The 26,319-nt window shown below is 46.4% G+C and overlaps 1 protein-coding gene across 1 annotated transcript; it reads right to left on the bottom strand.

Annotated features, from left to right (window-relative positions):
- Positions 1 to 1,851: 1,851 nt before the first annotated feature.
- On the bottom strand, positions 1,852 to 6,805 carry LOC134668635 (uncharacterized). Its single transcript, XM_063526076.1, has 3 exons — positions 6,273 to 6,805; positions 3,122 to 3,343; positions 1,852 to 2,068 (listed from the first exon to the last, which is right to left on the bottom strand). Exons 1-3 carry the CDS (start codon positions 6,803 to 6,805, stop codon positions 1,852 to 1,854), a joined length of 972 nt encoding a protein of 323 aa, XP_063382146.1.
- Between the last annotated feature and the right edge of the window lie 19,514 nt (positions 6,806 to 26,319).

Here is a 26,319-nt window from a genome sequence, read left to right as displayed (position 1 = left end):
ACAGGAACAATATTGGGACTATCCTGCATTGCGAATAGACGCTAGGTCACAGTAAGTCCCCCTCACCAGCCGCGTTATTGTTTACATTACTACAGTCTTCGTGCCTCACGCTTCCATATTTCGGCGGCACGCTTTGCTTTATTAGAACCGAGGCGTGATTCTAGCTAATACGAGAGTCAGGATAACCTTTAATCTGAAAGAAAGTTTGAATTTTGAATACAAAAACTTTCGCAAGGCTCAGAGGCATTGGGACGACGACATCAAAAGGACTGCGGGGAAGAAGTGGCTCCAGGCGCCCATTTCTTGAAGGGTATTAGTCTAATATTATATATGTATTAGCGTGTTGCCATAGTAATTAGTAACCCATATGACTTGATACTTCGTGGACTAAAAATAATAGTCTAATACCGTTCGAGAAATGGGCTCCAGCTCTCATAGAACCGTGACAGTGGCGTAAAATAAAGGAGAGGCCTACACTACACCCGAAAGGTAGAGAAAGGCTAAAGAGAGAGAGAGAGAGAGAGAGAGAGAGAGAGGGAAAAAGGCTCGGACGTAAGTAATAATAATAATCTTCCTGACATTGTTCCTTTTTGCGACAGCTCATGGGTGCATGGGGTCCGCTTGGCAACTGACCCCGAGAACTGGCGTAGGTACTGTTTGTCATTTGACCAAATTAACCTAGAGGGGAAAGTGCCTTGGGATTTGTCCGGTTTCTTCACGATGTTTTACTTCACCAAAAGCTTACCGGTAAATGTTAAATGATATGTATGATCCTGTTAGTAGAATTTGGTTTCCATTTATTTTAACTTTAGTTAAAACTGTATTAAAACCGTAATTAGTTCCAGAGTAATTCGGCAGCGTTCGGGAGCGCTCGGGTGGTCCGACGCATCGGCGCGTGAGCAGCCCGGGTCGAATCGCTTGGACACGGTAGGGCGGGGACGGTGTCCGAATATTAGAAACTAAGGGCTTACCGCGAACCACATTTGACGTGTTGCCTCCCTGTCACTGTCAATCAGAATTGAATCAATTCGAATTGATCAATTCGGATTGATCAATTCGGATTGACTCGTCAATTTGATTGATCAATCCGGATTGATTTAGTTCAGATTGATGCCAACACTGTTAGAAAGCCACTTTATTTTTAACCCCTTGTTCTGTTCATCCTGTCCCTTAGGTGCACCTTGCATAGTACTTACATACACAAGTTATTTTAAAAGTGGTGGGATCTAATTGACAACATTTATTTAACATGGCTGACATGTTTAAAGGTATCGAGGTGTAGGGTCTCAGGTGATACAGAGGACAATTAACATAATTTACTTAATTGGTTTGAAAAGAATATCAAGACAGAGAAAGAAACATTGGGTCCACACGTCTGCTTTAAAAAAACTACTTATAAGTACGCGAGTGCGACAAAAAGGCAACATGTCGAACGTGGTTTGCGGTAGGCCCCCTGGACGGACTGAGTTCGGAGACGGAGTTCTGTGTAGGTAAATATATTCCTAGATTATTTTACATTGTTTTATCACAGAGTTCCCATGGCCAGCCCATGTCATCATTATTGCATTGTCATCCGATTTACATATGTATCCAAAATTTCAACTCAATCGCAAATCGGAAGTGGCCGAAGTGGGTCAAATTTAGCTTCCAATCCAAGATTTGACCCAGACTAACTTAGAGTCTGTACGGAATGAGAATAGTCGTGGAATGTATGGGGTCCAATACATTCCACAACTCTTCTCTTTCCAAACAGACTCTAACAGGGCAAGTTAAAGAAAAACTTGTAAAAATTAGGTGGCTACATCATGAATCTGCTTCTCCGTTTCCATAAACCACTTGGGTCTCTTCTTCTTAATCGCTCCCCCATTGCTGAGGATCGTGACTCCACTTGCGCTTTATAAATTGCCTCCAAATGTTTCGGTCTGATGCTTGATGGAGGGCGGTGGTAACAGGTAACTCCAGCTGTTCGGAGATCTGGTCCGACCATCTCTTTGGACTTCGTCCTCTAGATCTTTTACCCTCGACCTTTCCCGTCTCCACTAGTTTTTCTAAATTGTTGGCCCCTCTTCTTGCGATATGGCCAAAGTAGGTAACAACACGGTGACGGTAAACCACTTGGGTACGGAACCCTAATCTGGGAGCAGCTGTTCGGCCATGTTTCGACACCGCTTGACCAATCGCTGCCGGCTCATTGGGGCCAAATCGCGATACGCGTCGAGCGATCAATCAATTTTACACAAATATAATAATAATAATAATAAGCCCGCAGGGCAGCTTGTGGCGAGCTGTTGGGGAGTAACGACCCCACGGACCCGAGTGCTCCCGAGAGTCGGTCAGGGTCTCCGTCTCCGGCGTGTCTTCGTCGGTCGGAGTGGACCCCAAGGAGACCCGCAGGACTCTCAGCTCTGGCTTGCCTTCATTGGCCGTCCAGAGAGGAGTCGCTAGAGCTATATGCTCCAGGGGTGGAAGTGAAAGATGCATAAGACGCGAGTTGGCACAGTGGCTGGTAACAGCCACTGGGTAGAAAGCGGCGCACACCTCTCGACACCCCTGAGCCGCTCACACCGATGTTGCCCCTGGTCGTCTTCACGACGGCAGTTTCAGGGGCCCATCTAGTCAGCGGCAAGTCACCACCTGCCTCGATAACGTGTGTTAGCATTGTTATGGCAGGTGTCCGAACTCTTTACAATAGCCCAGTCTCATTTTCCACCCAAACTTCAATCCATAGACCGGTATACTATTCACTTTTGCTACAATAGTCCCAATGCCTGCTGAGACCGGTTCATGGGTGTCTATTGTTGCACCTATGAACGGGTTCCAGCAGGCGTTCTACATGACATTAAAGCTCTCCAAGGGGCCTCTACGTGTTGGATCTGTGTCCCCACGCAAGCCTATCAAAAAACCGGGTTTATAGGCCCGTGATATCCAAGGAGATACAAATATAATAATAATAAATTTCATTTATTCGAGTAACATGACTCATACAATTTGTTAGTATACAATATTATAAATTCTTATGTCTAATGTTAGTACAAACTTAACTACTTACACAAATTAAATATAATATGGGCAGCAAGAAACATGCTTCTCACAGCAGTGCCTCAAGTATGGACAGTCGAACCTGTCCGCGATAGAACGCAGGATGGGGTTGGGGCTGGCCCGCACCCGGCGCACCAGGGATGAGCATCGCTTGCGTATGGTCGCATAAAAGCAATCCATGCGCGCCTCCGCAAACATCCCAGATGCGCTACAGAAGCGGGGCAGCCCCACCAGCACCCGGAACGCGTTGTTATATTGGATTCGGAGGGCTCCATATGCTCGCTGCGTATAATCCTTCCATAAGCTGCATGTGTATAAGGATGTACAAAAGGCTCTAAACAATGTGACTTTAACTTCTCTTGTACATCGAGCAAACTTACGGGCGATCATGTTAGCCCTCACAGATAGGGCCCTCCGTTCCCGCTCTATATCCATATTATCCCGCATATCGGATGTCACAATATGGCCTAAATATTTAAAACTATTCACCCTCTCCAGTGGTGTGCCATTTAATTGTATTGGAGGTACCTCCTCTATCCTGTATCCTCTCGGCTCAAACACCATGTACTGCGTTTTGGTGACATTGTATTTAAGGCCATGCGCAGTCGCATACTTCTCACATACTAGAAGTAATTTACGTAGTCCGCAAGCCGACGCGCTGAGCAGAACCATGTCGTCTGCGTAGCTTATGTTATTCACACATACTGAGTCAATATGACAGCCGACATGCATTCCGCTCAGCGCCTCGAGAAGCCCATTTATATACAGGTTAAAGAGTGTGGGCGAGGACAACCCTCCCTGCCTCACTCCACACTCCAACCTATACGGACTCGAGAGAGTACCTGACCACCTAACGCGGTTGACCTGGTTTCCATACCAGTACCTTAGAATACGAACGGTTTCGGGTGGTATATTCGTCGCTCCTAATTTTTCCCACAAGATATTGTAGGAAACCAGGTCAAACGCCTTAGGGGCATTTCTCAGGAGGGCCGTTTTTACGTGTCCGGGGCAGTAATTGATTGAATTTACTGTTAAATAAATCTGAATTAATTTAGGCATGATCTTCAGCTTATATTCTGTCTGGGACACTATCAAATTATTTATTTATTATTTATATAATACAAGAAAAAAAAATTCAAATGCCAAAAATGATGGTCGGTGGGCGTGTCCCGCACCCAGATTTTATGAAACAAAAAATTATTACTCAAGATGGGGCATTAGATCGGAGTTATTATGGGTATTCACGCATAGGGTATTAGTTAGCTTATCATATTCTTTATATCACAATAATGTGTTTGCTCAACACATTGAATAAAACCAAATTTACGATGTGTCCCGGGCTAGTGACTGATATCGGTGTAATTTGCAAAACATATCAGTACTCCTTCAAAGTTGTAGACCAGGAACTCAGTGTCTCAAACATAGTATGCTTTAGTTGTGCCTTAACCGTTGAATAAAGTAGAGGTACAGTCACAGTACAATAAAGTGATTTATTAAACGTTTCTCCATCCTTCGCTGGGTTTGGTCCTATGTTTTTTTGAGATCGGTGGTGCAATTTACTCCGAAAGTTTTAGTGCAATTATCGTTATGTAAGTGATTAAGAAGCCATCGAAAGTACGTAAATCCACCATTATTACATCTCTTCTGTATCGTTCATGCTATTTCTGTAATTGCTAAAAAGCGATTAATTTTGATATCGCTGGTGTTGATTTCCCTGGTTTCGGTGGATTTTTTGACCACCGATATCAAAAAAGTGATCACTGAATTCAAATCCTGCTTTGTAAACTAGTTTGTTGTACTAATTTATCATGTCTAAAAAGTGAAAGATACGTTGTACAAACGTAAAATTATGTTTGTAAGTAAATTATGTCATAGTAGGTACACAAAATCACTAGTTCACTATGAGTAGTTTTTTAAACCAGACGTATAGACCCAATGTTTCTTTCTCTGTCTTGATATTCTTTTCCAATCAATTAAGTAAATTATGTTCGTTGTCCTCTGTATCATGTTAAATAAATGTAGGTAGTCAATTAGATCCCTCTTTTTTTTAAATAACTTGTGTATGTAAGTACTATGCAAGGTGAACCCAAGGGACAGGATGTACAGAACAAGGGATTAAAAATAAAATAGCATTCTAATGTCGTGATCGCTTCAAAGGCACTTAGCGTACCTACTGATCGATGTTTCTAAAGGATAGCCATAGAGACAAATTGAACACAGCAAATGTTTTAACAATCCTCAATGTCTTATGTCTTTGTCAACAACTTTGTTACAATTTAGCTCAAGTGTTTGAGGGTGCTGGAGATCATATTTAATTGGTAATTGGATCTTCAAGCATTACTCTACTACTTCAAATATTATAGTTTTAAATTGACGCTTTTAAACTCTGATTAAAAAAATACTTGTTTTCCGTATTGCATCACGTTGCTTTATAAGTACATTAAATATTTAATGAGCATTGAACACCACTCAAGAGTGTATTGTTTATCGGGTGCAGGTAACATAAGTTTTTTTTAGATGCGTGTGCGGTCGAATTGCGTGAAACAAACATCTTCTCCTTCATGGATATAATAATGCAATGAATAAATGATTATAATGTGCGAATTTGTGGTCTGAAACTCGTTTCAGGACCACCCATCACCCTATTATATGAGGCCAGTCATATAGTGTGGGATATCTTCTAGAGATGTTGATTTACAAGCCGTAATTTGGTTATTTTAAAATCTTGAGTCTATATCTATTAAATTTATGTAAGCTTTCGAGATCATTAGCCTTGTTACATCGCTTATCAACAAATAGGATTGAAAAATATGATTAAAATAATTATATAATTGAGATATAAAACTTAAATGTGATTTTGGTGTAAGCATTATTGAATTCGGTGACGCAAATTGATTTCAGTGCCTGCACATGATTTCGGTGTTTTTTAAATCTCAAATATCTTGAAAACTATAAGGTTCTAATGGAGGCCTCCACTACCAATATTTTTTATATTAAGGGTAGATTTTAGGAAATAAACTTGCATATTATATAAGTAAAAAAAAATTTTGGCACCGAAGTCAGGCACCGAATGTCATCTCTGAGAATCGCCCTTAGATAAATCTAAAAAGCAAGCGTAAACCGGGGTTCTCCTATCTACATAGTACTTGACAGTATGCTTAAGGCACAGTATGGCGCTTTCAGTGGATAACCCAGGTCGAAAACCAAACTGGTTATGATTAATACACACATACCTATTTAACTGCGCATTAAGGACACTGTCAAGAACCTTCGCCACTATAGTCGCAAGAGAGATGGGCCTATAGTTGCTAGAGTCCGATAGGTCTCCCGTTTTACTCTTGACTACAGGTATAACAATGGTTTTCATTAAGTCCTCGGGCAAATAACAATGTCTAACACATAGTGTATAGAACATTGCTAGCACCCTTGAGATGTGTGGCCCCGCATTCTGAAGATGCTCAATGCTGAGACCATCATGCCCCGGTGACTTGCCTCTCGACATAGACCGTATAGTGGAGGTTATTTGCTTAGCCGTGTATCCAGGCTCCACCCGGTCATTTTTGATCTCAGCATTGCTCACCTCAGCCTGCGATGGTCCTAAAGGGGACTTCACAAAGAAATGGTCTTTGAAGTGGTTAGCTATTTCGTACACATTACTCTTGCCATCAACGCTCACTGGGTCTCCAGGTCTAAGATTCATGTTATTAGTAGATTTCCAGAACGACCGAAAATCTTTCTTGGAATGCTGTGACGCTAAAATATCCATTTTAATTTGTGTTTGATGGTCTTGACACCACTTAAGGCGGGACTTAAAAATTTTTCGCGTTTCACACATTTCCTTAAATATATCACCATACGCTGGTCTGCCCTGGAGCGTCCATTCTTGAAACTTAGACCTAGCCACCCTATGGGAGTCTTGGACATGCCTGTTCCACTCTGCTATTGGTTTTCTAGGCTTACGTTTAGTGCCTTTAGTACTCGCAATAGCGGCCGCGCATAGTACTGATATAATATTATTGTACAGGCTATCTAGTATGTACCTATGCTTAGCATCACTGCAGTACCTATCAGAACAAAGTCTTAGCTCCTGTGGAAAATCAATGCATTTTAAGCCTTCGTGACATTCCTTCGTATATCGGGCAACCTGCTCCGTCCCCCTTTCCCCCCATATTACATGTTTATTTTGTATGTTAGGTATACTATTATTTGATCTAGGTGTCAATAGGGCCACCCCACATTTAGCGTCTTTCGAGCGTCGGCGTCTACAACTCTATGGTCGCTGCTCGACGCAACGTCGACGCAACTGCGCAGCGACGTCATTTTCCATAGCGCTGACTCGACGCCGGCGCTCGAAAGACGCTAAATGTGGGGTGGCCCTTAATGGGAATTGTTGCTGCATGTTAAAGAGGAGACATTTTAGCGATAAATTTTTGTTATTTAAGTTTTCTTATTCTTTTAACAAAAAAGTCGCTTCAAGATTATTTTGAACACCTGGCCCGCTTAGCAACTTCTGCTGCTGACTGTACGGAACACTCCGTGCATGAGTCCAACTCGCTTTGGTCGGTTTTTAATATGCCTAACGCAAAACTGTAGTTTAATATAAAAACTAAACTAACACACTAACCAACCACTAACACTAACTAACTAATGCCGACACTAACTAACAACTAACTAATAACTAACATCATTATCATTCATTTCATTCATCATTCATTCATTCATTTAGACGTGTAACTAATTTTACACGTCTTAATGAAGGTAAAATGCCATGAATAAAGTACCTATCTAACGAAATTGCTATGCAGAAAAGAGAAAAAAAAACTATATGTAAACAACTGTATACGATTGAATAACTTTTTTCAGCTTTCGCCCAGTCAAAAAAAAACAGTGTTATTAAAACAAGCCAAACTTTTGAGTAGGCGTCGTACGTCCATCGTATCTCAATCATATATAGGTTAAAATGCTTACAGTGTAATTAATCTGGCCCATAAATATATTGCGCAGTCGCAGGACTCACGACTCACAGAACGCGTAGTGAGTCATTCGTTACCCGACACCTTAGGAATCACCGGCCCACAACGGACATAGGTCGTATACAGCCTATACAGGAAGATAATACACTTGCGAAAAGAAACTTAATTTTATATCATAAGTCAGACCTGAATGATATTATATGACTATACGAGTAGATAGGTTTATACTCTTACATAATAGGCAAAAAAAATACTTCCATATACTACTCTATCAATACTACGAATTAATGTTATTTTTGTTGTTGTTAAAAACATTATCTTGTCTCTTTCTCTATCGGTGTGCGGGAGCTAGTTAGCATGTGCACATTTCTCGCTTGCTTAAGTAAACAGCAACTAAAATTTAAGCGCTTCAATTTTAGAACAGGGACCGTTACCGGTACCAAAATATCTCACAGCATTCACAATATTTCTTTGATATTATAGAATACTATTTATTAGGTAAGGATAATGGTTGGTCAGATTAGCTAAATTAAATGCAAAAAATAAACATATAAAACCGCGATACTGAAATTGAATACCGCTTAATTTGTATGAACATATACCGGTATTCGGTTCCCGTTTTATAACCTATTGGAGTTATAATATCATTGGCGGACCTTACAAAACGCACGTGTAGTTGCTTATTAATCTTATTATTAACGGGAAATAATAGGTTTATAATAATCACGTAACCATTTTCACATTTCTCATTTTCAGCAATAAAATATAAATAAATAGCTGTTTGCATGACAATTCAAATGTATCTATATTATATTTAACAATTGAATCGACGATCATGTAAGTATATTTCGTCTTTAGAGTGCATAATCTTCTTCAACATAATCTGTGCGCCCATATATTACCACATCCTTTCTTACAATATAATTGTCACAGATCTCGTTCCCGCGACATACGACATACGACAAAGTGACGTAATTAAAAGCGTCGCGTTTTGTTTGCGACAGATGGGCGGAGTTATGCGACACAATACAGACAAACGAGGTTGTTTGGCCATTTATAAAACGTGTGCGGTTTATATTAATGTGTCGTTGTGTTAGTCACAGTCAGTGATTAGGATTACACATATGTTGGATTTAAAGTACCGTTCACTAGGCCTAAGATGGCTGGCTTTTTATCATTTGTCACCATGCCTGTCACGTTCTAAGAAGTAAGTGCGAAAGTGACGCATGACGTGACAAGTGATAAAAACGCGACAATGATAGCGCTGCAAATTTAGACTGAACCAGCATTACTGCTGAAGTATTGAGGCGCGACATTGCTGTTGACTATTGCAGTCAAGCTGCTGACTGCAATACTGTGGGTTTGGTTAATGTAAGTACTGCTTTCTGATTCTGCTGTATTTTATTTAAGTAAGGGATAATATATTTAGAGAATTATAAAAAAATATGAAAAGCGAATCATGAACGTTACAAATAATAATCTATATATATAAATGCAAGTGTCCTGACTGACTGACTGACTGACTGACTGACTGACTGACTGACTGACTGATTCATCAACGCAGAGCCGAAACTACAAAAGCCAGAAAGTTGAAATTTGCACACCAGATTGCATTTATAAAGTGTACAAGAGATAAGAAGCGATTTTGAGAAATTCAACCCCTAAGGGGGTTAAAAAGGGGATGAAAGTTAGTATGGGGTTAAAGTTTTCTTTTAAGCTAGGAATTTGAAACTTCGTAAAAAGATATATTATTAAAATACAAGAAAACTAATTTCAGCGTTTTTGAAAATTCATCCCCTGAGGTGGTGAAAAAGGGGTTGAAAGTTTGTATGGATATCAAAAAATTTTCCGAGTGGTGGACTTGAATCTTTGTATTTAGAGATATTATTAAAAGACAGAAAAAGTAATTTCAGCGTTTTGTAAAATTCATCCCTTAACAGGGTTAAAAAGGGGTTGAAAATTTTAATCCATTACAAATGCTTTGAAACTTCTTAGAAAGGCATAATAGCCGATAAGAAAAAAAAGTGATTGCAACGTTTTTGGAAATTCAACCCCTAAGGGGGTTAAAAAGGGGATGAAAGTTCGTCTTCGGGTGCAAATTTTATTTTAAGCTAGGAACTTGAAACTTTGTAAAAACGTATCAAATTCAAAAATAAGAAAACTAATTTCAGCGTTTTAGAAAATTCATCCCCCAAGGTGGTGAAAAAGGGGTTGAAAGTTTGTATGGATATCAAAAATTTTTTCGAGCGCGGGACTTGAATCTTTGTATTTGGGGATATTATTAGAAGACAATAAAAGTAATTTCAGCGTTTTGTAAAATTCATCCCCTAACAGGGTTAAAAAGGGGATGAAAATTTGTATGGGGTTAAAGTTTTCTTTTGAGCTAGGAATTTGAAACTTCGTTAAAGGATATATTATTAAAATACAAGAAAAGTAATTTCAGCGTTTTAGAAAATTCATCCCTCAAGGTGGTGAAAAAGGGGTTGAAAGTTTGTATGGATATAAAAAAAATTTCGATCGCGGGACTTGAATCTTTGTATTTGGGGATATTATTAGAAGACAATAAAAGTAATTTCAGCGTTTTGTAAATTTCATCCCCTAACAGGGTTAAAAAGGGGATGAAAGTTTGTATGGGGTTAAAGTTTTCTTTTGAGCAAGGAATTGGAAACTTTGTTAAAAGATATATTATTAAAATACAAGAAAACTAATTTCAGCGTTTTTGAAAATTCATCCCCTAAGTTGGTGAAAAAGGGGTTGATAGTTTGTATGGATATCAAACATTTTTTCGAGTGTGGGACTTGAATCTTTGTATTTAGGGATATTATTAGAAGACAGGAAAAGTAATTTCAGCGTTTTGTAAATTTCATCCCCTAACATGGTTAAAAAGGGGTTGAAAGTTTGGATCCATTACAAATGGTTTTGAAACTTCTTAGAAAGGCATAATAGCCGATTACAAAAAAAAGTTATTGCAACGTTTTTGGAATTTCAACCCCTAAGGGGGTTAAAAAGGGGATGAAAGTTCGTCTGTGGGTGCAAATTTTATTTTAAGCAAGGAACTTGTTACTTTGTAAAAACGTTTTAAATTAAGATGCAAGAAAACTAATATCAGCGTTTTTGAAAATTCATCCCCTATGGTGGTGAAAACGGGGTTGAAAATTTGTATGGATATCATACATTTTTTCGAGCGCGGGATTTGAATCTTTGTATTTGGGGATATTATTAGATGACAATAAAAGTGATTTCAGCGATTTGTAATATTCATCCCCTAGCAGGGTTAAAATGAGGTTCAAAGTTTGAATCCATTACAAATGCTTTGAAACTTCTTAGAAAGACATATTAGCCGATTACAAAAAAAGTAATTGCAACGTTTTTGGAAATTCAAGCCCTAAGGGGGTTAAAAAGGGGATGAAAGTTCGTCTTGGGGTTTAATTTTATTTTAAGCTAGGAACTTGAACTTTTTGCAAAAAAAAGGTATTAAATTAAAAAACATGAAAACTAATTCAAGCATTTTTTAAAATTATCCCCCAAGGTGGTGAGAAAGGGGTTGAAAGTTTGTATGGAGATCAGATATTTTGTGAGTGCCGAACTTGAATCTTTGTATAAGGGCATAGGTACCTATTATGAGAATACAAAAAAAGTAATTTCAGCAACCAACATCAAACTTAAAACTTCATACAACTTGCATATGAAAATTATAGGTACTAAAGATGTAAAATTTTGAAGATAAGATTTTACGCGGACGAAGTCGCGGGCAACAGCTAGTACAAAAATAAATTAATCTACATTCTATACAAACTAAGCTTTTTTTTTAAATAAAAAATAGCTCCGAGTTATTTCTACTACATAGGTACCTGTGGCTTTCCATGAGAGAAGGGTACATGCTTCATGTCTAATAACGACTTTTCTGCCAGAATTTCTGTTGGAATTTCAGATAAGAAGGACTTGTATATTGCACTTGAAGCAAAAGGAGTCTCTGTGATGGAAAGCCATATTGTTTTTTACATCGCAGATAGGTACTAAAATAATAGTTTGGCTGCCTCAATATGTCACTAATGTACAGTCGCCATCAGATATATCGGAGCGGCCAAGGTGCTCACAAATATCTGAACACGCCTTTATTTTCAAGGCGCTAGAGTGCGTGTTCAGATATTTTTGACCTCCTCGGCAGCTCCGATATATTTGATGGCGACTGTACAAACAGCAACACTCCTAACTGTGCATCGGTGGACCTTATTACAAAAGGCAGAAGGTCCACCGATGTACAATTAAAAGTGGGGGCGATGGTACCATTATTATTAGAGATGCACCGGATATCCGGTTTCTATCCGGTATCCGGCTAATCCGACCATAATTTTACTATCCGGCCGGAAACCGAATAGTGACCCACTATCCGGCCGGATACCGGATAGTAACATTGCTTGAGTTCGGAGTAAACAAATTGGATTTAAGAAACAGACACGGTCATAATCGTACTTGTTTATTATTTTAAAACAATTTAATAATTCCATTGTTTTGCACGCGCACTCATTTCGAACCTAAAAATGAGTCCGCGCGAAAGTTCACTAGGAAACAGGTCAAACCTGAAGAATGCGCACCTGAAAAACCGAAATGTAGGTAAGTATAGTTCCGCTGGCCGAATATCCGGCGGCCGGATACCGGATATTCGGCTGATGGTCAGGCCGAATATCCGGTATCCGGTATCCGGCCAAACTACTATCCGTTGCATCTCTAATTATTATTGGCCAATACAGCAGGCGTATTATGGATAGTTTTATCCACGCGATTGTCGCGATTATAAATATGCGCGATGATAGAGAGTGACGGACGCCGTTTTATCACGCTGTCACGTAGACAAAAACGTCCATCATATGCCCACAGTTCTGTCATTGTCGTGTATAGCTAGTTTTTAATCATTCATGTCTAGTTTTAAGCGTTCCATATGTTACTAATCTATTTTGTGTGTTTATTTTTTATTATTAATTATTGTACTAACTTGGCTATTTTTTACGTTTTATTATGTCACGTGTTAGATAATAAGTCTTTATTGTTCCCCAATTAAATATATCCTCTTTTTCCCTAATTTTGTAAACTGATTATATTTACTGTACTGTGATTGGCTCAATAAAGAAAATACTTACTCTGCACGTAACACCCACGCCTTGAGTAGGCGTGGCCTAGAGTACCTACGGTGGGGGTGCGCTGAGCGCGCCTATATATACGCGCCCACCCTGGGAGCTCACTCACTCATCTACAAGCATCAACAGAGGCACCAGCCTCCCAACACTCTCCAAAGTTTTCTTTAAACCTACAAATGTGTTTTCATCACACTTGCTCGGAAAAGATGTATTTACACGTAGGGCTTGCGGGCGGGAAATTGAAATTTTCGCCCTAGGGCGGAAAAAATCTTTTCCGAGCAAGTGTGATGAAAAACACTTATTTACACGTAGGGCTTGCGGGCGGGAAATTGAAATTTTCGCCCTAGGGCGGAAAAGTGTTTTATACAGAAGTTTGTTTTTATTAATTCTCCTTTTTTTCCTTACAAGTGTGATGAAAAACATTGTGTGTGCCACGGGCGGTAAAGAAATTCCGAACTCGTGAACATTTTAAGCCCTCGCTTCGCGTCGGGCTTAAAATTGACACTCGTTCGTAATTTCTTATTTCCCGCCCTTAATACACAATGTACTATTTCATTAAACACCCTACATATTCCCGGTAATGGTGCGGTAACCGGAGGTAACAGCAGCCAGCGAGCCAGCCAGCGTGTTCCAGCCTGCGTGAACGTGTCCTGACTTCGGAATCTGCGAGCCCCACAGTAACTACGCTCGACATTATGGTCCTTCGTTGCCGAATGAAGAAAGAAACACGTACGCGCTGAATTTTAAGTAGAGCTTTACTTGATTCAGAGGAAAAAAGAAAAACGAACGCGCTGAGCCTCCGAAGTTCGCTTCGGCTCAGACCTTACCTACCTACCTTTCCATAACCCACCATTACCGGCTTGCCGGCGGACCGTGCAGTGTTGTAGGTTTTCCTCCACTCACGCGTCCTGGCAACTTTAGTTGCATGTGTCACATGGTGATACCATCACGCTGCTTTCGAACGCTCTAGGCACTGCACTTAGCCATTGCGGGAGATTCAGCGCACCGAGGGATCCACGCTTAGGGGCACTGGCGTTGCGTTCTGTAGCGTCAGAGCATAGGCGTTAGGCAGGTAAATTTGTATATAGTTAGGGACCCCCCGCGTGTGTCAAGTGTTGTGTTTTGTGCGTAAAAATCAAGAAAGAAGAAGATGTCACAAAGCGGAAGATCACTTCGCTCACGCAGACGGGACCAGCCTGTCCCCACGCCCACGCCCTCGTCCGGCAAAACTACGTCCGGCGAGACCCATACGTGGAGCAAAGGCACCAGCGACAACCGGAAAACTAGTGGTGAGAGAGATAATGAGTCGGTACACTCAGAAGAGCGTCATGATGAAACAGTGGTAGTTCGCAGTAGGTCGAATACTTTAGTGCCGCCCGTTGTTGCGCCGCCGCCGCGAGCGCCGTCCGTTCGCGAATCAGTTAGGTCTGCCCGCGAATCGGCAAATAGGGACCGCGATAGTGAATTAACCGTGCTTTTAGCCGAGCTCGAAGTTCGTAAAGCCGCTCTACTCGTAGCCAAGGCAGAGTCCGATACCGCCAAAACGAAGCTGCAGATTGCCCAAGCTAAGGCGCAGTCTGACGGCGGCAGTATCGCGACCGAGGCCGAGGTACGAACTAGAAGTTGGGTAGAACAAGCGAGGCTACAGCGCGAAATCGCGAGTGAAAACGTAAAAATCCCGCCGCCGAAAGAGACCGCGCCGCGCGCCGCGACCGATAGGGTTAGCAAGCCGCCACCGCGATTTTTAGAGGTGCCGCAAGGTACCTACGCGCCAATGTATCACAAGCCGCCAGAGTTACCCACATTCGGTGGCGATATAACCGAATGGATATCGTTTAGGGCGGAGTTCGAGGACACGTCGCCTATGTTTAGTGCCGTTAACAATGTCAGTAGAATTAGGCGCGCACTTAAAGGCGAGGCCCGGACGGCCGTTAAATCGATCATGTACACAGTTCAGGATCCATACGAAATTATGGAAGCGCTAGAACGGCAATTCGGCGACCCCGAAGAAATTGTACTTACGGAACTGCATAATATCAAACGCATGCCGCGTTTGTCCGAAGACAATGCTAATATCTCTTCTTTCGCCGCGCATATCGCGAACGCCGTCGCCACTATAAAATCGTTGCGTCAGGAAAAATATTTGCACGCGCCCGAACTAGTGAACAAAATAGTGGACAAATTAAATTTGATAGTGCGTTACGAATGGGCCAAATATAGGCAGACTAATTCGGAAACTCCCGGCCTAGCCGCTTTATCTGAGTTTCTCAACGACATTAGTACTGCAGCCAAACGCGTAAACCGCAGACCGGCTACTAGATCGCGAGCTGTAGTGAACACGGTATCTTTTGAGCACGAACCTAGGCGGTCGAGCAAAGCTCCCTCTAGGTCCCGCGCCCCCGCGTTCTCCCGCGACTGTAGTACGGACTCGGAGTCAGATTTCCACGAAAATTACCCACGCGAAACGGAGAGTAGATCGCGTAGTAAACATACTGTCGCACAAGTCAAGTCACGCGAAGATAATAACAATAAAAAAAAACCCGCGTCAACCGGAGCTAGACCCAAACAGCAGGTATCGTCCGTCCCTGTCTCTCGCACTACGTGCGCCATTTGTAAGAGCGGGAACGAGCACAAGGTTAGTGCGTGCTCAAAGTTTTTAGCCGCGACGATATCTGAGCGTTGGGACTTAGTGAAGGGTGCTAGATTGTGCTATAGATGTTTAGACGTGAATCACCGTAGGCCGTTTAAGTGTAAATACGTCGCGTGCGGTGTAAACCAGTGCGAAGCCGGACACAGTAAGCTGTTACACGGACTGAACGCGGCCGCGCCCGCGAACGGTAACAGTACGCCGGCCGTATCTGTAAACAATATTAGACTCCCGCAAACGTATCTCAAAGTCATGCCTGTGGAGGTGTCGGGACCTTTAGGTACCGTACAAACCCTCGCGCTATTAGACGAAGGCGCGGCAATGACTTTAATGCTGCACGAGACAGCCGATAAAATCGCGCCTCGCGTACGCGGAGAGACGTTAGAAATTGAAGGAATAGGCGGCGTAGTTAGAGACCCAGACTCGTACGCGCTACAGGTCGCGATTAGGGGTTTTTGTAGCCGACATTTGGAGTTAATGGAGGTGCTCACGATAGGCGATATAGGTATAGGTTCGCAAGGCGTACCACGTGACTTAGTAGACAAGTGCGAACATTTGTCGAAAATCGCGGACGAGTTAAGTTACCCTACGGCCGTACCTACTATCGTGATAGGTCAAGATAACTGGCACCTCATCATTTCTCGGCAAGTCATAGACGGCCCGCCTAACCTTCCCGTCGCGAGTCTAACCAGATTAGGATGGGTTCTACACGGCCCAGACCGAACGCGTCGCGCCGCGGTAAATTTTGTGGGGCATGCACGGCCTAAAACCGCGGACGACGAAGCTTTAGAGCTCATGAAACGGCATTTCGACATAGAATCGTTAGGCGTTTCACAAAAGTTGCCTCGGGCCGATCCCGACCAACGAGCGCTAGACTTATTAAAAGCCACGTGCGATAAGATACCGGGGGAGAACCGGTATCGAGCGGGCTTATTATGGCGAACCGACGACGAAAAACTCCCCGATAACCGAGCGCAAGCATTAAAGCGGCTACTCAGTCTAGAACGTAAACTAGACCGCGACGAAAAGTTGAAAGCCGAATATGCGAAACATATGAATAATTTGCTCGATAAAGGTTACGCGGAGAAGATGGATTCGCCCCCGCCTCCCGATGCGCCTCGGACGTGGTACCTAGCGCATTTCCCCACATTTCACCCGCAACGTGGTAAAATGAGGCTAGTTTGGGACGCGGCTGCCACAGCATACGGTCGCTCACTGAACAGCGCGCTGCTGGCCGGCCCCGACCTGTTAGAATCACTTTTTGGCGTATTAGTGCGCTTCCGCGAAGGCAAAATCGCGGTAATAGCCGACGTCAAAGAGATGTTTTTGCAAATCGAAATTTTAGAGCGCGATCGCGATGCGTTACGTTTCGTTTGGAGGGGGGAAGACCGTACTTCTCCACCGCAAGAGTACAGAATGAAGCGGCTAATATTTGGATCGGCAGCGTCGCCGACAACCGCTTTATATGTCAAAAACGAAAACGCAAAAACGCATAGTGCTGAATTTCCGATCGCAGCTGAAAAAACAATTAAAAATACGTACATGGACGACATGTTAATCGCCCTCGACACGTCCGAGGAGGACGCCAGACGCGTAGTAAACGACATTTACGAGCTAAACATGCGCGCGTCATTCGAACTCCGCGGGTTCGCGTCGAACCATCCTGCGGTAATTGCTGACGTAGTTAACAGCAAAGAGGAAACGTCTTTGTTAGGCGCGAACGAGAGCGAACGTACCTTAGGTTTGAAATGGAATCACAAGCGTGACACCCTAGGTTTCAACGTGAACTTTCGTAATACGCCCGAAGACGTACTTAACGGTCAGAAATTACCTACAAAGCGACAGGTAACGAGTAGCGCGATGTCAATATTCGATCCGATCGGTTACGTAAGCCCCATATCCGTCTTAGGCAAGGCGTTAATGCAAGAAATATGGAGGACCGGAATCGGTTGGGACTCGCCTATACCCGTCTCACTCGCACCCGCGTGGCGATCGTTCATCGAAAACGTACAACAATTACGGGACTTAGAAATTCCGCGACACGTGCCCGCATTTAATAGGGAGGCATATATGCATGTTTTTTGCGACGCGAGCGAAAAAATATATGCCGCGGCCGTGTATCTGGTTAGCGTCAACCCCGAGGGGATTAGAACTTCCGCGTTAGTAGCCGCTAAGGCCCGCGTTTCGCCTCTCCGGGTAGTGAGCATTCCGAGGATGGAATTGCAGAGCTGCGTACTAGCCACGAGATTAGCGGAAACCATAGTCAAGGAGTCAGATTACGTAATAAAGGAAAAGTTTTTTTGGTCTGACTCTAAAACGGCGCTCACGTGGATACGTGCGGACCCACGTAGGTATAAAACGTTCGTGGCACATAGGTTAGCAGAAATCGAGAACACTACCACCCCCGCCAACTGGCGCTGGGTGCCTAGTGCGGCTAACGTGGCGGACGACGCGACCCGCGGAATACCTGCGCAATTTGGAGTGAACCACCGGTGGTTCATAGGGCCCGATTTTATACGTAAACCCGAAGAGCATTGGCCGACCGAGAAAACGCCCGCGCCCGTGGCCGATACGGGCGAGGAGCGCGTTAGCAAACTCGTATGCTCAGTAGGTGTCGCGAAAAATAAGTTTGAGTACCTACCGGAAGTAGGTAGATTTTCAAAGTTCGTACGACTAGTTCGCGCCACCGCTAGGGTTCTGGTTGCCGCCGAGGTTTTTAAAGCCTCATTGCTATCCCAGAAAACAGACACAGAAATGAACAAAGGGCATGTAAATCTAGCAGAAATTTTGCTAATTCGCCGGAGTCAGCATGCTGCCTTTCCAGAGGAGATTAAGCTACTGGAAACTGGGCGGCCTCTACCGAAGAAGTCTCCGCTGCATAAGATAGCAATACGACTGGATAAGAACGGAGTCATCGTGCTGAACGCCAGAATAGACAAGGACGTGCACATACCCGTTCTGTACGCAAAAGAAGATTTTGTCAAACTGCTGATATATCATTTCCATGCGCTCTTCGACCACGGTAACCACGCAACCGTAATCAACGAATTAAAGCAGAGATATTTTATCATCGGGCTGCGCGGTAATATTCGCTATATAGCGAACAAGTGCCAATGGTGTCGGACCTATAAAGGAACCACACTCAAGGTTCCTGTAGGCGACCTCCCGCCAGAGAGGCTCCAGGCGAATCAACCGCCATTTACCGCCACAGCCGTAGACCTGTTTGGCCCTATGCAAATCACGATAGGCCGTCGCCGCGAAAAGAGATGGGGTGTACTATACACATGCCTCACGACACGCGCTGTGCACTTAGAGCTTGCCGCCTCACTTTCGGCATCCTCTATGATACTCTCCTTGCGCAGAATGATAGCGCGACGCGGCACGCCCACGGTTCTATACTCTGACAACGCCACCAACTTTTACGGCGCAGAGCGAGAACTGGCAGAGGCCAAGAAGACGCTGCCCGACAACTTAAAGCCATTTTTGATCGAGCGAGCCATAACCTGGAAAAAGATACCGCCCGGCAACCCTTCCGCCGGCGGCGCATGGGAACGGCTCGTAGGCAGCGTGAAAAGGTCACTAAAAGTAACACTCAAAGAGAGAGCACCGCATGAAGAAGTGCTGCACACATTGCTGCTGGAAGCCGAGCACATAGTGAACTCTCGACCGTTGACGCCAGTTTCCAGGCTTATACCTATACACTCCTCACATACAGACGGTGTTGACACACGTGGGGGAGATTGTCGTGTATAGCTAGTTTTTAATCATTCATGTCTAGTTTTAAGCGTTCCATATGTTACTAATCTATTTTGTGTGTTTATTTTTTATTATTAATTATTGTACTAACTTGGCTATTTTTTACGTTTTATTATGTCACGTGTTAGATAATAAGTCTTTATTGTTCCCCAATTAAATATATCCTCTTTTTCCCTAATTTTGTAAACTGATTATATTTACTGTACTGTGATTGGCTCAATAAAGAAAATACTTACTCTGCACGTAACACCCACGCCTTGAGTAGGCGTGGCCTAGAGTACCTACGGTGGGGGTGCGCTGAGCGCGCCTAGAAAAAAACAAAAAAAGAGGAGTCGCAACTGTGACGTTGACGGGACCGCACGCGCTTGAGCTAGCTCTCGAGACCTACGCACCCTAACCAACTCACTAGTTGACGTGTGTTAACTTCAGTGTTTGTGCAGGCTAAGTATCATTGTTAGTGTGCCCCAGTGTCGAAAAGACCACTTTCGCAGTGATCGTTTGCTGGCGGATACCTTACGGTGACAACCCAAGCCCCAAGCGTTAGCAGTGGCCGTTTGTTGGTGGATACCTTACGGTGACAACACAAACCACAAGCGGGGCGTGAGCCCGGACACACCCGGCGCTAGCCATATACCACCCTGTACTCACATCTGTTGTTTTCCAGGTCAACCTACGCCGACGCCGCACACACGCGCCCTCACCATGGGCAACGACAAGACGCCCACCAAGACGACGGAGGCCGCCCCGGAGGAGGACACAGCGGCAGCATCGGCTCTGGCGCAAGTGGTGGAAACTCCAGCCGATGGTCTGTTCATGCTCACCGGCCCCACGGTCATACCAGACTTCGACGATCCAAAGCGTCTGCCCGCGTACGGTAGTTACACGGGGTCAACGGTGTCGAGTAGAGACTCACAAGAGTTTCTCGACTTCGGTGACTCCGATGACGATTCCGGCGAGGGCCCAGACGCTGAGGATCAGCGAAGCGCTGGGTCGCCTGAGGCCGAGGAGCCAGAGCGGTCAATCGACAATGGGGACCTAACACGTGGTGATTCACCACGTGGCGATTTATCGCCGCTTGATTTATCACCGCGTGCTAGGCATTCACCACGTGCCGAGAGCCCGCTGCCGCCGCAGCCGGCCGACAAGTCGCGACCTGTCACGCCGCAACCGGCTGACAGGTCTCGACTTGTCACGCCGGCCCACTCACCGCAACGCCGCCGCCAGTCGCCGTGCCGGCCACAGGCCGGCCTCGAGATGACCGGGGGCGCCTGGATGGCGATATTCGAGAAACTCGACAGAGTAGCTCGGGGATCGCTAGACAGCTGTACTCTCGGTCCGCTCGAGGCGGCCCTCCTCTCAACCCTGTTGGCGCACTCTGGGGCGCGCCAACAGAAGAGACGACGGGAAGAGGACAGCCCGCCGCCACAGGAGGAGAAGCGGGAATGTAACCGCATCACTCCTGTGTCGCGCGGTCCTACTCAACCCGTCGTCTGCCCACAGGACTCGCAGCAGCAGCAGCCGATGGACACCGCCGCTCCATCCACACCCGCCGCCGGCGGCTCGCACCAGGCCCCGCCACGCAAAGTGTTGCTATCTAAACCGGTAGCAAACACCGACACGTACGCGGCCGCAACAAAAGCCCCACCTAAAGCCGCTACCTCTCTGCCCACAGACTCCGCAGCCAACAAGAAGAAGAGGAAGCAGCAGCCGCAGCCGCCGGCCAAAAGGGCCAAACCGCCCCAGATTCTGGCCGAGGTCCTCCCAGACTCGGCCCGCCACCTGGAGGCCATCAACGAGCGTCTCGGTTTTAAGGCCAAAACCGAGAACGTCGAACCGACCGGGATACGGTTCTACCCCAGGACCGCCGAGGAATACCGAGTGGTATTCGCCTACCTCGGCAAGGAGCAGAAGCTCGACCCCCGGATCCAGTTCGTCAAGCACCCGGAGAAGTCGACCCTGCCGATGAAGGCCGCTATCCGCGGCCTGCCATCAACCATGTCGGTGCAGGACGTGAAGGACGCCTGTGCCAAAGAGGGGTATTCAGTATCACACGCTCGTCTTATCTCTACAGGTAGAGGACGCGGAGGCACCATCTTCTTCGTCCAACTCGACGGGACGGAGCGAGAAAACCCAGGTTTTCTCGACCTCACCAGCATCGCAAACATCAACACCAAGGTTCGTGTCGAACCTTGGCGAGGTAAACCCGGGCCACCGCAATGTTATCGGTGCCAGGGATTTAGGCATTCCTCACATGGATGCCACCGACCGGTGCGCTGCGTCAAGTGCGCACTGCCGCACCTGTCCCACCAGTGCACGCGACCCAAGGACGAGCCAGCTACGTGCGCCAATTGCCTGATGGACCACCCAGGCAATCACAAGCAGTGTGCAATTTACTTGCAGGAGCTGCGCAACTGGAGGGGGGGCACCCGCTCCCACACACGCCGCCTGCCGACCCGCCGCCCGCAGCGAGGCCCCGACACTAGGGCCTCAGACACACCGAACCTGGTGGAGGATTACTCAACAGGTTCCCTCATGGCACCCGCCAACCAGCCGAGGCAGCGGTCAACAAAACACCAAGGACGGACGCAGCCACAACACAAACCGCAGAGGATGTCGCAAGCAGAGCCCCGTGCAGCGCCGCCTGCAGCGCCGCCAGCGCTCGACACCACAGCGCTGCACAGGGACATAGTTACCGCGGTGCAAACTGCGGTAACTGCGTCCCTGAAGTCATCGCTAGACGAGTTTGTACTAGCGATTAAGTCTCTGTCTAAGCCTGACCAAAATCAGGCTTAGCTCGCCCTCTCAGCAATAACGCAAGTTATTCGCCAGCTGCACTCTCTCTTACGGCCTAAAAGAGAAAGAGCTAAGAATTGTGTATTGGAACGCGCAGTCATTAACTGGTAAAATTAATGACCTCCGTACTTTTCTCCACAGCCAGGACATCGACATCATGCTGATCTGCGAGACGTTTCTAAAAGCGTCACTGACGCTCAAAGCCAGCGGTTACATCGTGTACCGCCTCGACCAGGAGAACCCCGAAAACGGGCGCCCATACCGAGGCCTCGCAATCATCGTCAAGATGTCAATCATCCACCAACCGGTGGATATCGAGCAGCAGCCGACATCACTATCCGCACTGGGGATAGATATCAAACTACAAAGGCATAACCTGCGTCTGTTTGCTATCTACAGGCCCTGCGGAAACGGCCGGCCGGCAGAGATCCGAGCCGACCTCAAGCGGCTGCTGGTGGACTCCCCCGTGCCGACCATCCTGGCCGGGGACTTCAACGCCGAGCACCCCGCTTGGAACTCGTCCGCGCATTCCCATCCGGGAAACATCATCTACCAGATCGTGGAGGACCTCGATCTGGTAGTGGACGGGCCATACGAGCCCACACACTACAGCGACAGAGACCCGCTCTGTCGCGGCACCACAATCGACTTTGCGATTTCTCGCGGAGTCGACTCACTCATGAGGCACCAGGTATTTTACGATCTCACCTCCGACCACAGGCCGGTGCTCCTGACCATCGCAGACGAGGCGACAACGAGGCTCAACAGGGGACCAGGACGCCGCTACGACTGGACGGCTTTTACAGAAGCCATGGTAAAATCTCCCCGTACAGGTCCCATATCGACCGCAGAAGAGGTCGATGCAGCAGCAGCCACAATCACCGGGGACATCAAGGCGGCCCTCGACAACGCCACCCACATCATCCCGCCCTCGGACCGGCGCAAGCCGCTCCCGAGGCCGCTTCAAGCGCTTTTGGAGAAAAAGCGCTGGTACAGGAAACAGTGGCAAAGGACTAGGGCTCAGTCGGTCAAGGCTGAGCTCAATAGTCTCGAGCGACTGTTAAGGGTAAAACTCAGCGAGCACAGAGCTGCAAGCTGGGAAGCGCACATCGATAGCCTAACTGATCACGTTCCTTCCATCCACAGGTTATGCCGACAACTCAGCACGACGCCCGAGCCGATACGGCCCCTAGTGGACGACACCGACGGGAAGCCGAAATACGCGGCCAAGGACAGAGCGGAAATACTCGCTCGCAGCCTTGAGCGGCAATTCAGGCCATTCCCCGACACCGACCCGCAACACACAGCGGACATCGTGCGGCACGTTCGAGACTACCTCAGCGTGCCCGTTGAGACCCACGATGATCCACTTTATTTTTCTCCTTCACAGGTCCAGGCGACAATCAGACGTCACTGCAAGCCGAAGAAGGCGCCGGGCCCCGACGAGATCCCAAACATGGCGCTCCGCCAACTGCCGCTAAACTCCTTAGCGGCAGTGGCGCGCCTGTTCAACGGGATCCTACGGTCGGGGCACTTCCCCACCATCTGGAAGTCCGGACGGGTCATAGTCCTTCCCAAGCCCGGGAAGGACAGAAGAAAGCCGGAGAACTACCGGCCCATCACGTTGCTATGCAACCTATCAAAGGTGTTCGAGAGGTTACTGCTCCGGCACCTCTCGCCACACCTGACACCCAGGCCGGAGCAATTTGGTTTCAGGTCTCAACACTCCACCACGTTGCAGCTCACCCGCGTGCTACACCACATGGGCACGGCGCTCAACAAAAAGGAGTATACAGTCGCTGTCCTCCTAGACATGGAGAAAGCGTTCGATCGAGTTTGGCACGAAGGTCTAATATATAAACTTTCTCTGTCCACAGCCCCTCGCCGCATCGTGAGAGTCATCGCTTCATTCCTGGCAGACCGACGCTTCCACGTTCAAGTGGAAGGCACACTGTCAGAGGAACGCCCGATACAGGCAGGCGTCCCCCAGGGGAGCTGCCTGTCGCCCGCATGCTACGCGCGCTACACCGACGACATTCCAGTCGTAGGACAAGCGCAACTAGCCCTATTCGCAGATGACGCCGCTTACTTCGCTTCCTCTTTCCAGATGCCGCACGCAGTCTCCAAGATCCAGCCGACGCTCGACGCCCTTCCTGACTGGCTCTCCAAATGGAGGCTATCAGTCAACGTGGGCAAGACGCAAGCGCTCATCACAGGGGCAGCCAGGATCCTGCCCCCACCTCCCTCCCTTCTAGGCCAGCCACTGACATGGTCACCCACAGTGAAATACCTGGGGGTGACCATAGACAGGAGGCTCAACATGAAGAAGCATGTCGCGGCGACGATCATACGAGCGAAAACCGCTCGTATGAACCTCCGCCCGGTCTTGCGCAGTAAGCTTCCCGTACGGACCAAACTCGGTCTGTACAAAGCTTACGTGCGATCTCGACTAACATACGCTTCACCAGCCTGGTATTCTTTCTGTTGCAGGACCATCAGGGCCAACTTGAGGCGTCAGGAGACCCTCTCGCTACGGACCATCGTCGGGGCAACGCGGTACGTCAGCAACGCAGCCATCGCCGAGTACCTGAAGTGGAGCAGCAGCCTGGAAGACTTCGTCATCGAGCGTCTCGCGCGGGGCATGTTCGACCGCGCGGACAACTCCGACCACGAACACATACGCGGGATCGCGCCTCATCACGCGCGTCCGCCGGACCAACGCGGGGCTCGGCATCTCCCCCGAGCCCTCCTACACACCACAGAAGAAGAAAAAGAAGAAGAAGAAAACACGAACTCACCACACCGGATGCCGCCTACACAACAGTAGGCACGACGCACACGCCAGCCTAAGCCGCCGGTCGCCTTCCCTGCTTCCCCGACGCCCGGCCCCGCTCAAACGGTATCACCGGACTAGGGGTCGCGGGGTTGGATAAACGGCCGGTAGCGAGAAAGCTGGCCCTCAATGGACACACAGCCGTCCCCAAAATGACGAGCGATTGACCGCCCCACAAGGTGGGGCGCGACCGGAGACAGCCTCCGCAGCCGGAAGGCGGAAGAGGCCTCTCGCACCCCTTCAAAAGGGTGCCGAATGACTGCACTACTACTAGCGCGCCTATATATACGCGCCCACCCTGGGAGCTCACTCACTCATCTACAAGCATCAACAGAGGCACCAGCCTCCCAACACTCTCCAAAGTTTTCTTTAAACCTACAAATGTGTTTTCATTAAACACCCTACATATTCCCGGTAATGGTGCGGTAACCGGAGGTAACAGCAGCCAGCGAGCCAGCCAGCGTGTTCCAGCCTGCGTGAACGTGTCCTGACTTCGGAATCTGCGAGCCCCACAGTAACTACGCTCGACAGTCATTTTAAGTATTTATGTAGGATATAAAATATCTATGATTCAATTTCACTGTGCTATTTAAAGATTTATAAATTTAATGTAGGTGTTTTAAATTCAGGATTTCCCCTGACTTTTCCGAGTTGAATACTACCGGTGTAAAATGAGGGTAACTTCTTACCGTTACCCTCCCTTAACTTGGAACCTTTTTATAAATTCGCAAGGGTGGGTAAAATATCGGCTTATCAATGTAAATGTTTCTAAAGGGGCCCACTGATTAACAGTCCGCCGGACGGTATCGGCCTTTCAGTTGTACGGGCCTGTCAAAAATTTGTTCTAACTGACAGGCCGGCAGACTGTTAATCAGTGGGCCCCTTAAGATGATGTGTAATCCGAGGGCAGGATTAATTGCTTGACATTTTTTTATAATTCATTTAAAAACAGGCTTGAAAAAATGATGTCCAAGATTAATAAAATTGAGTAAAAAGTTCCAAGAGGTAGACAACATTGGAATGGATTATATCGCTAAAAAGCTATTAGAGTTAGACCAAGAAAAGTCTGCAGTTTTGATAGCTCACGCAGTGGAAGTGCTATTTATTACGTCATAATTTCATGAAATTTGAAGTTTAAAATAA

The sequence above is a fragment of the Cydia fagiglandana genome, chromosome 11 (assembly GCF_963556715.1).
Source record: "Cydia fagiglandana chromosome 11, ilCydFagi1.1, whole genome shotgun sequence".
NCBI classification, from domain to species: domain Eukaryota; kingdom Metazoa; phylum Arthropoda; class Insecta; order Lepidoptera; family Tortricidae; genus Cydia; species Cydia fagiglandana.
This window is presented reverse-complemented; position numbering and strand designations above follow the sequence as displayed.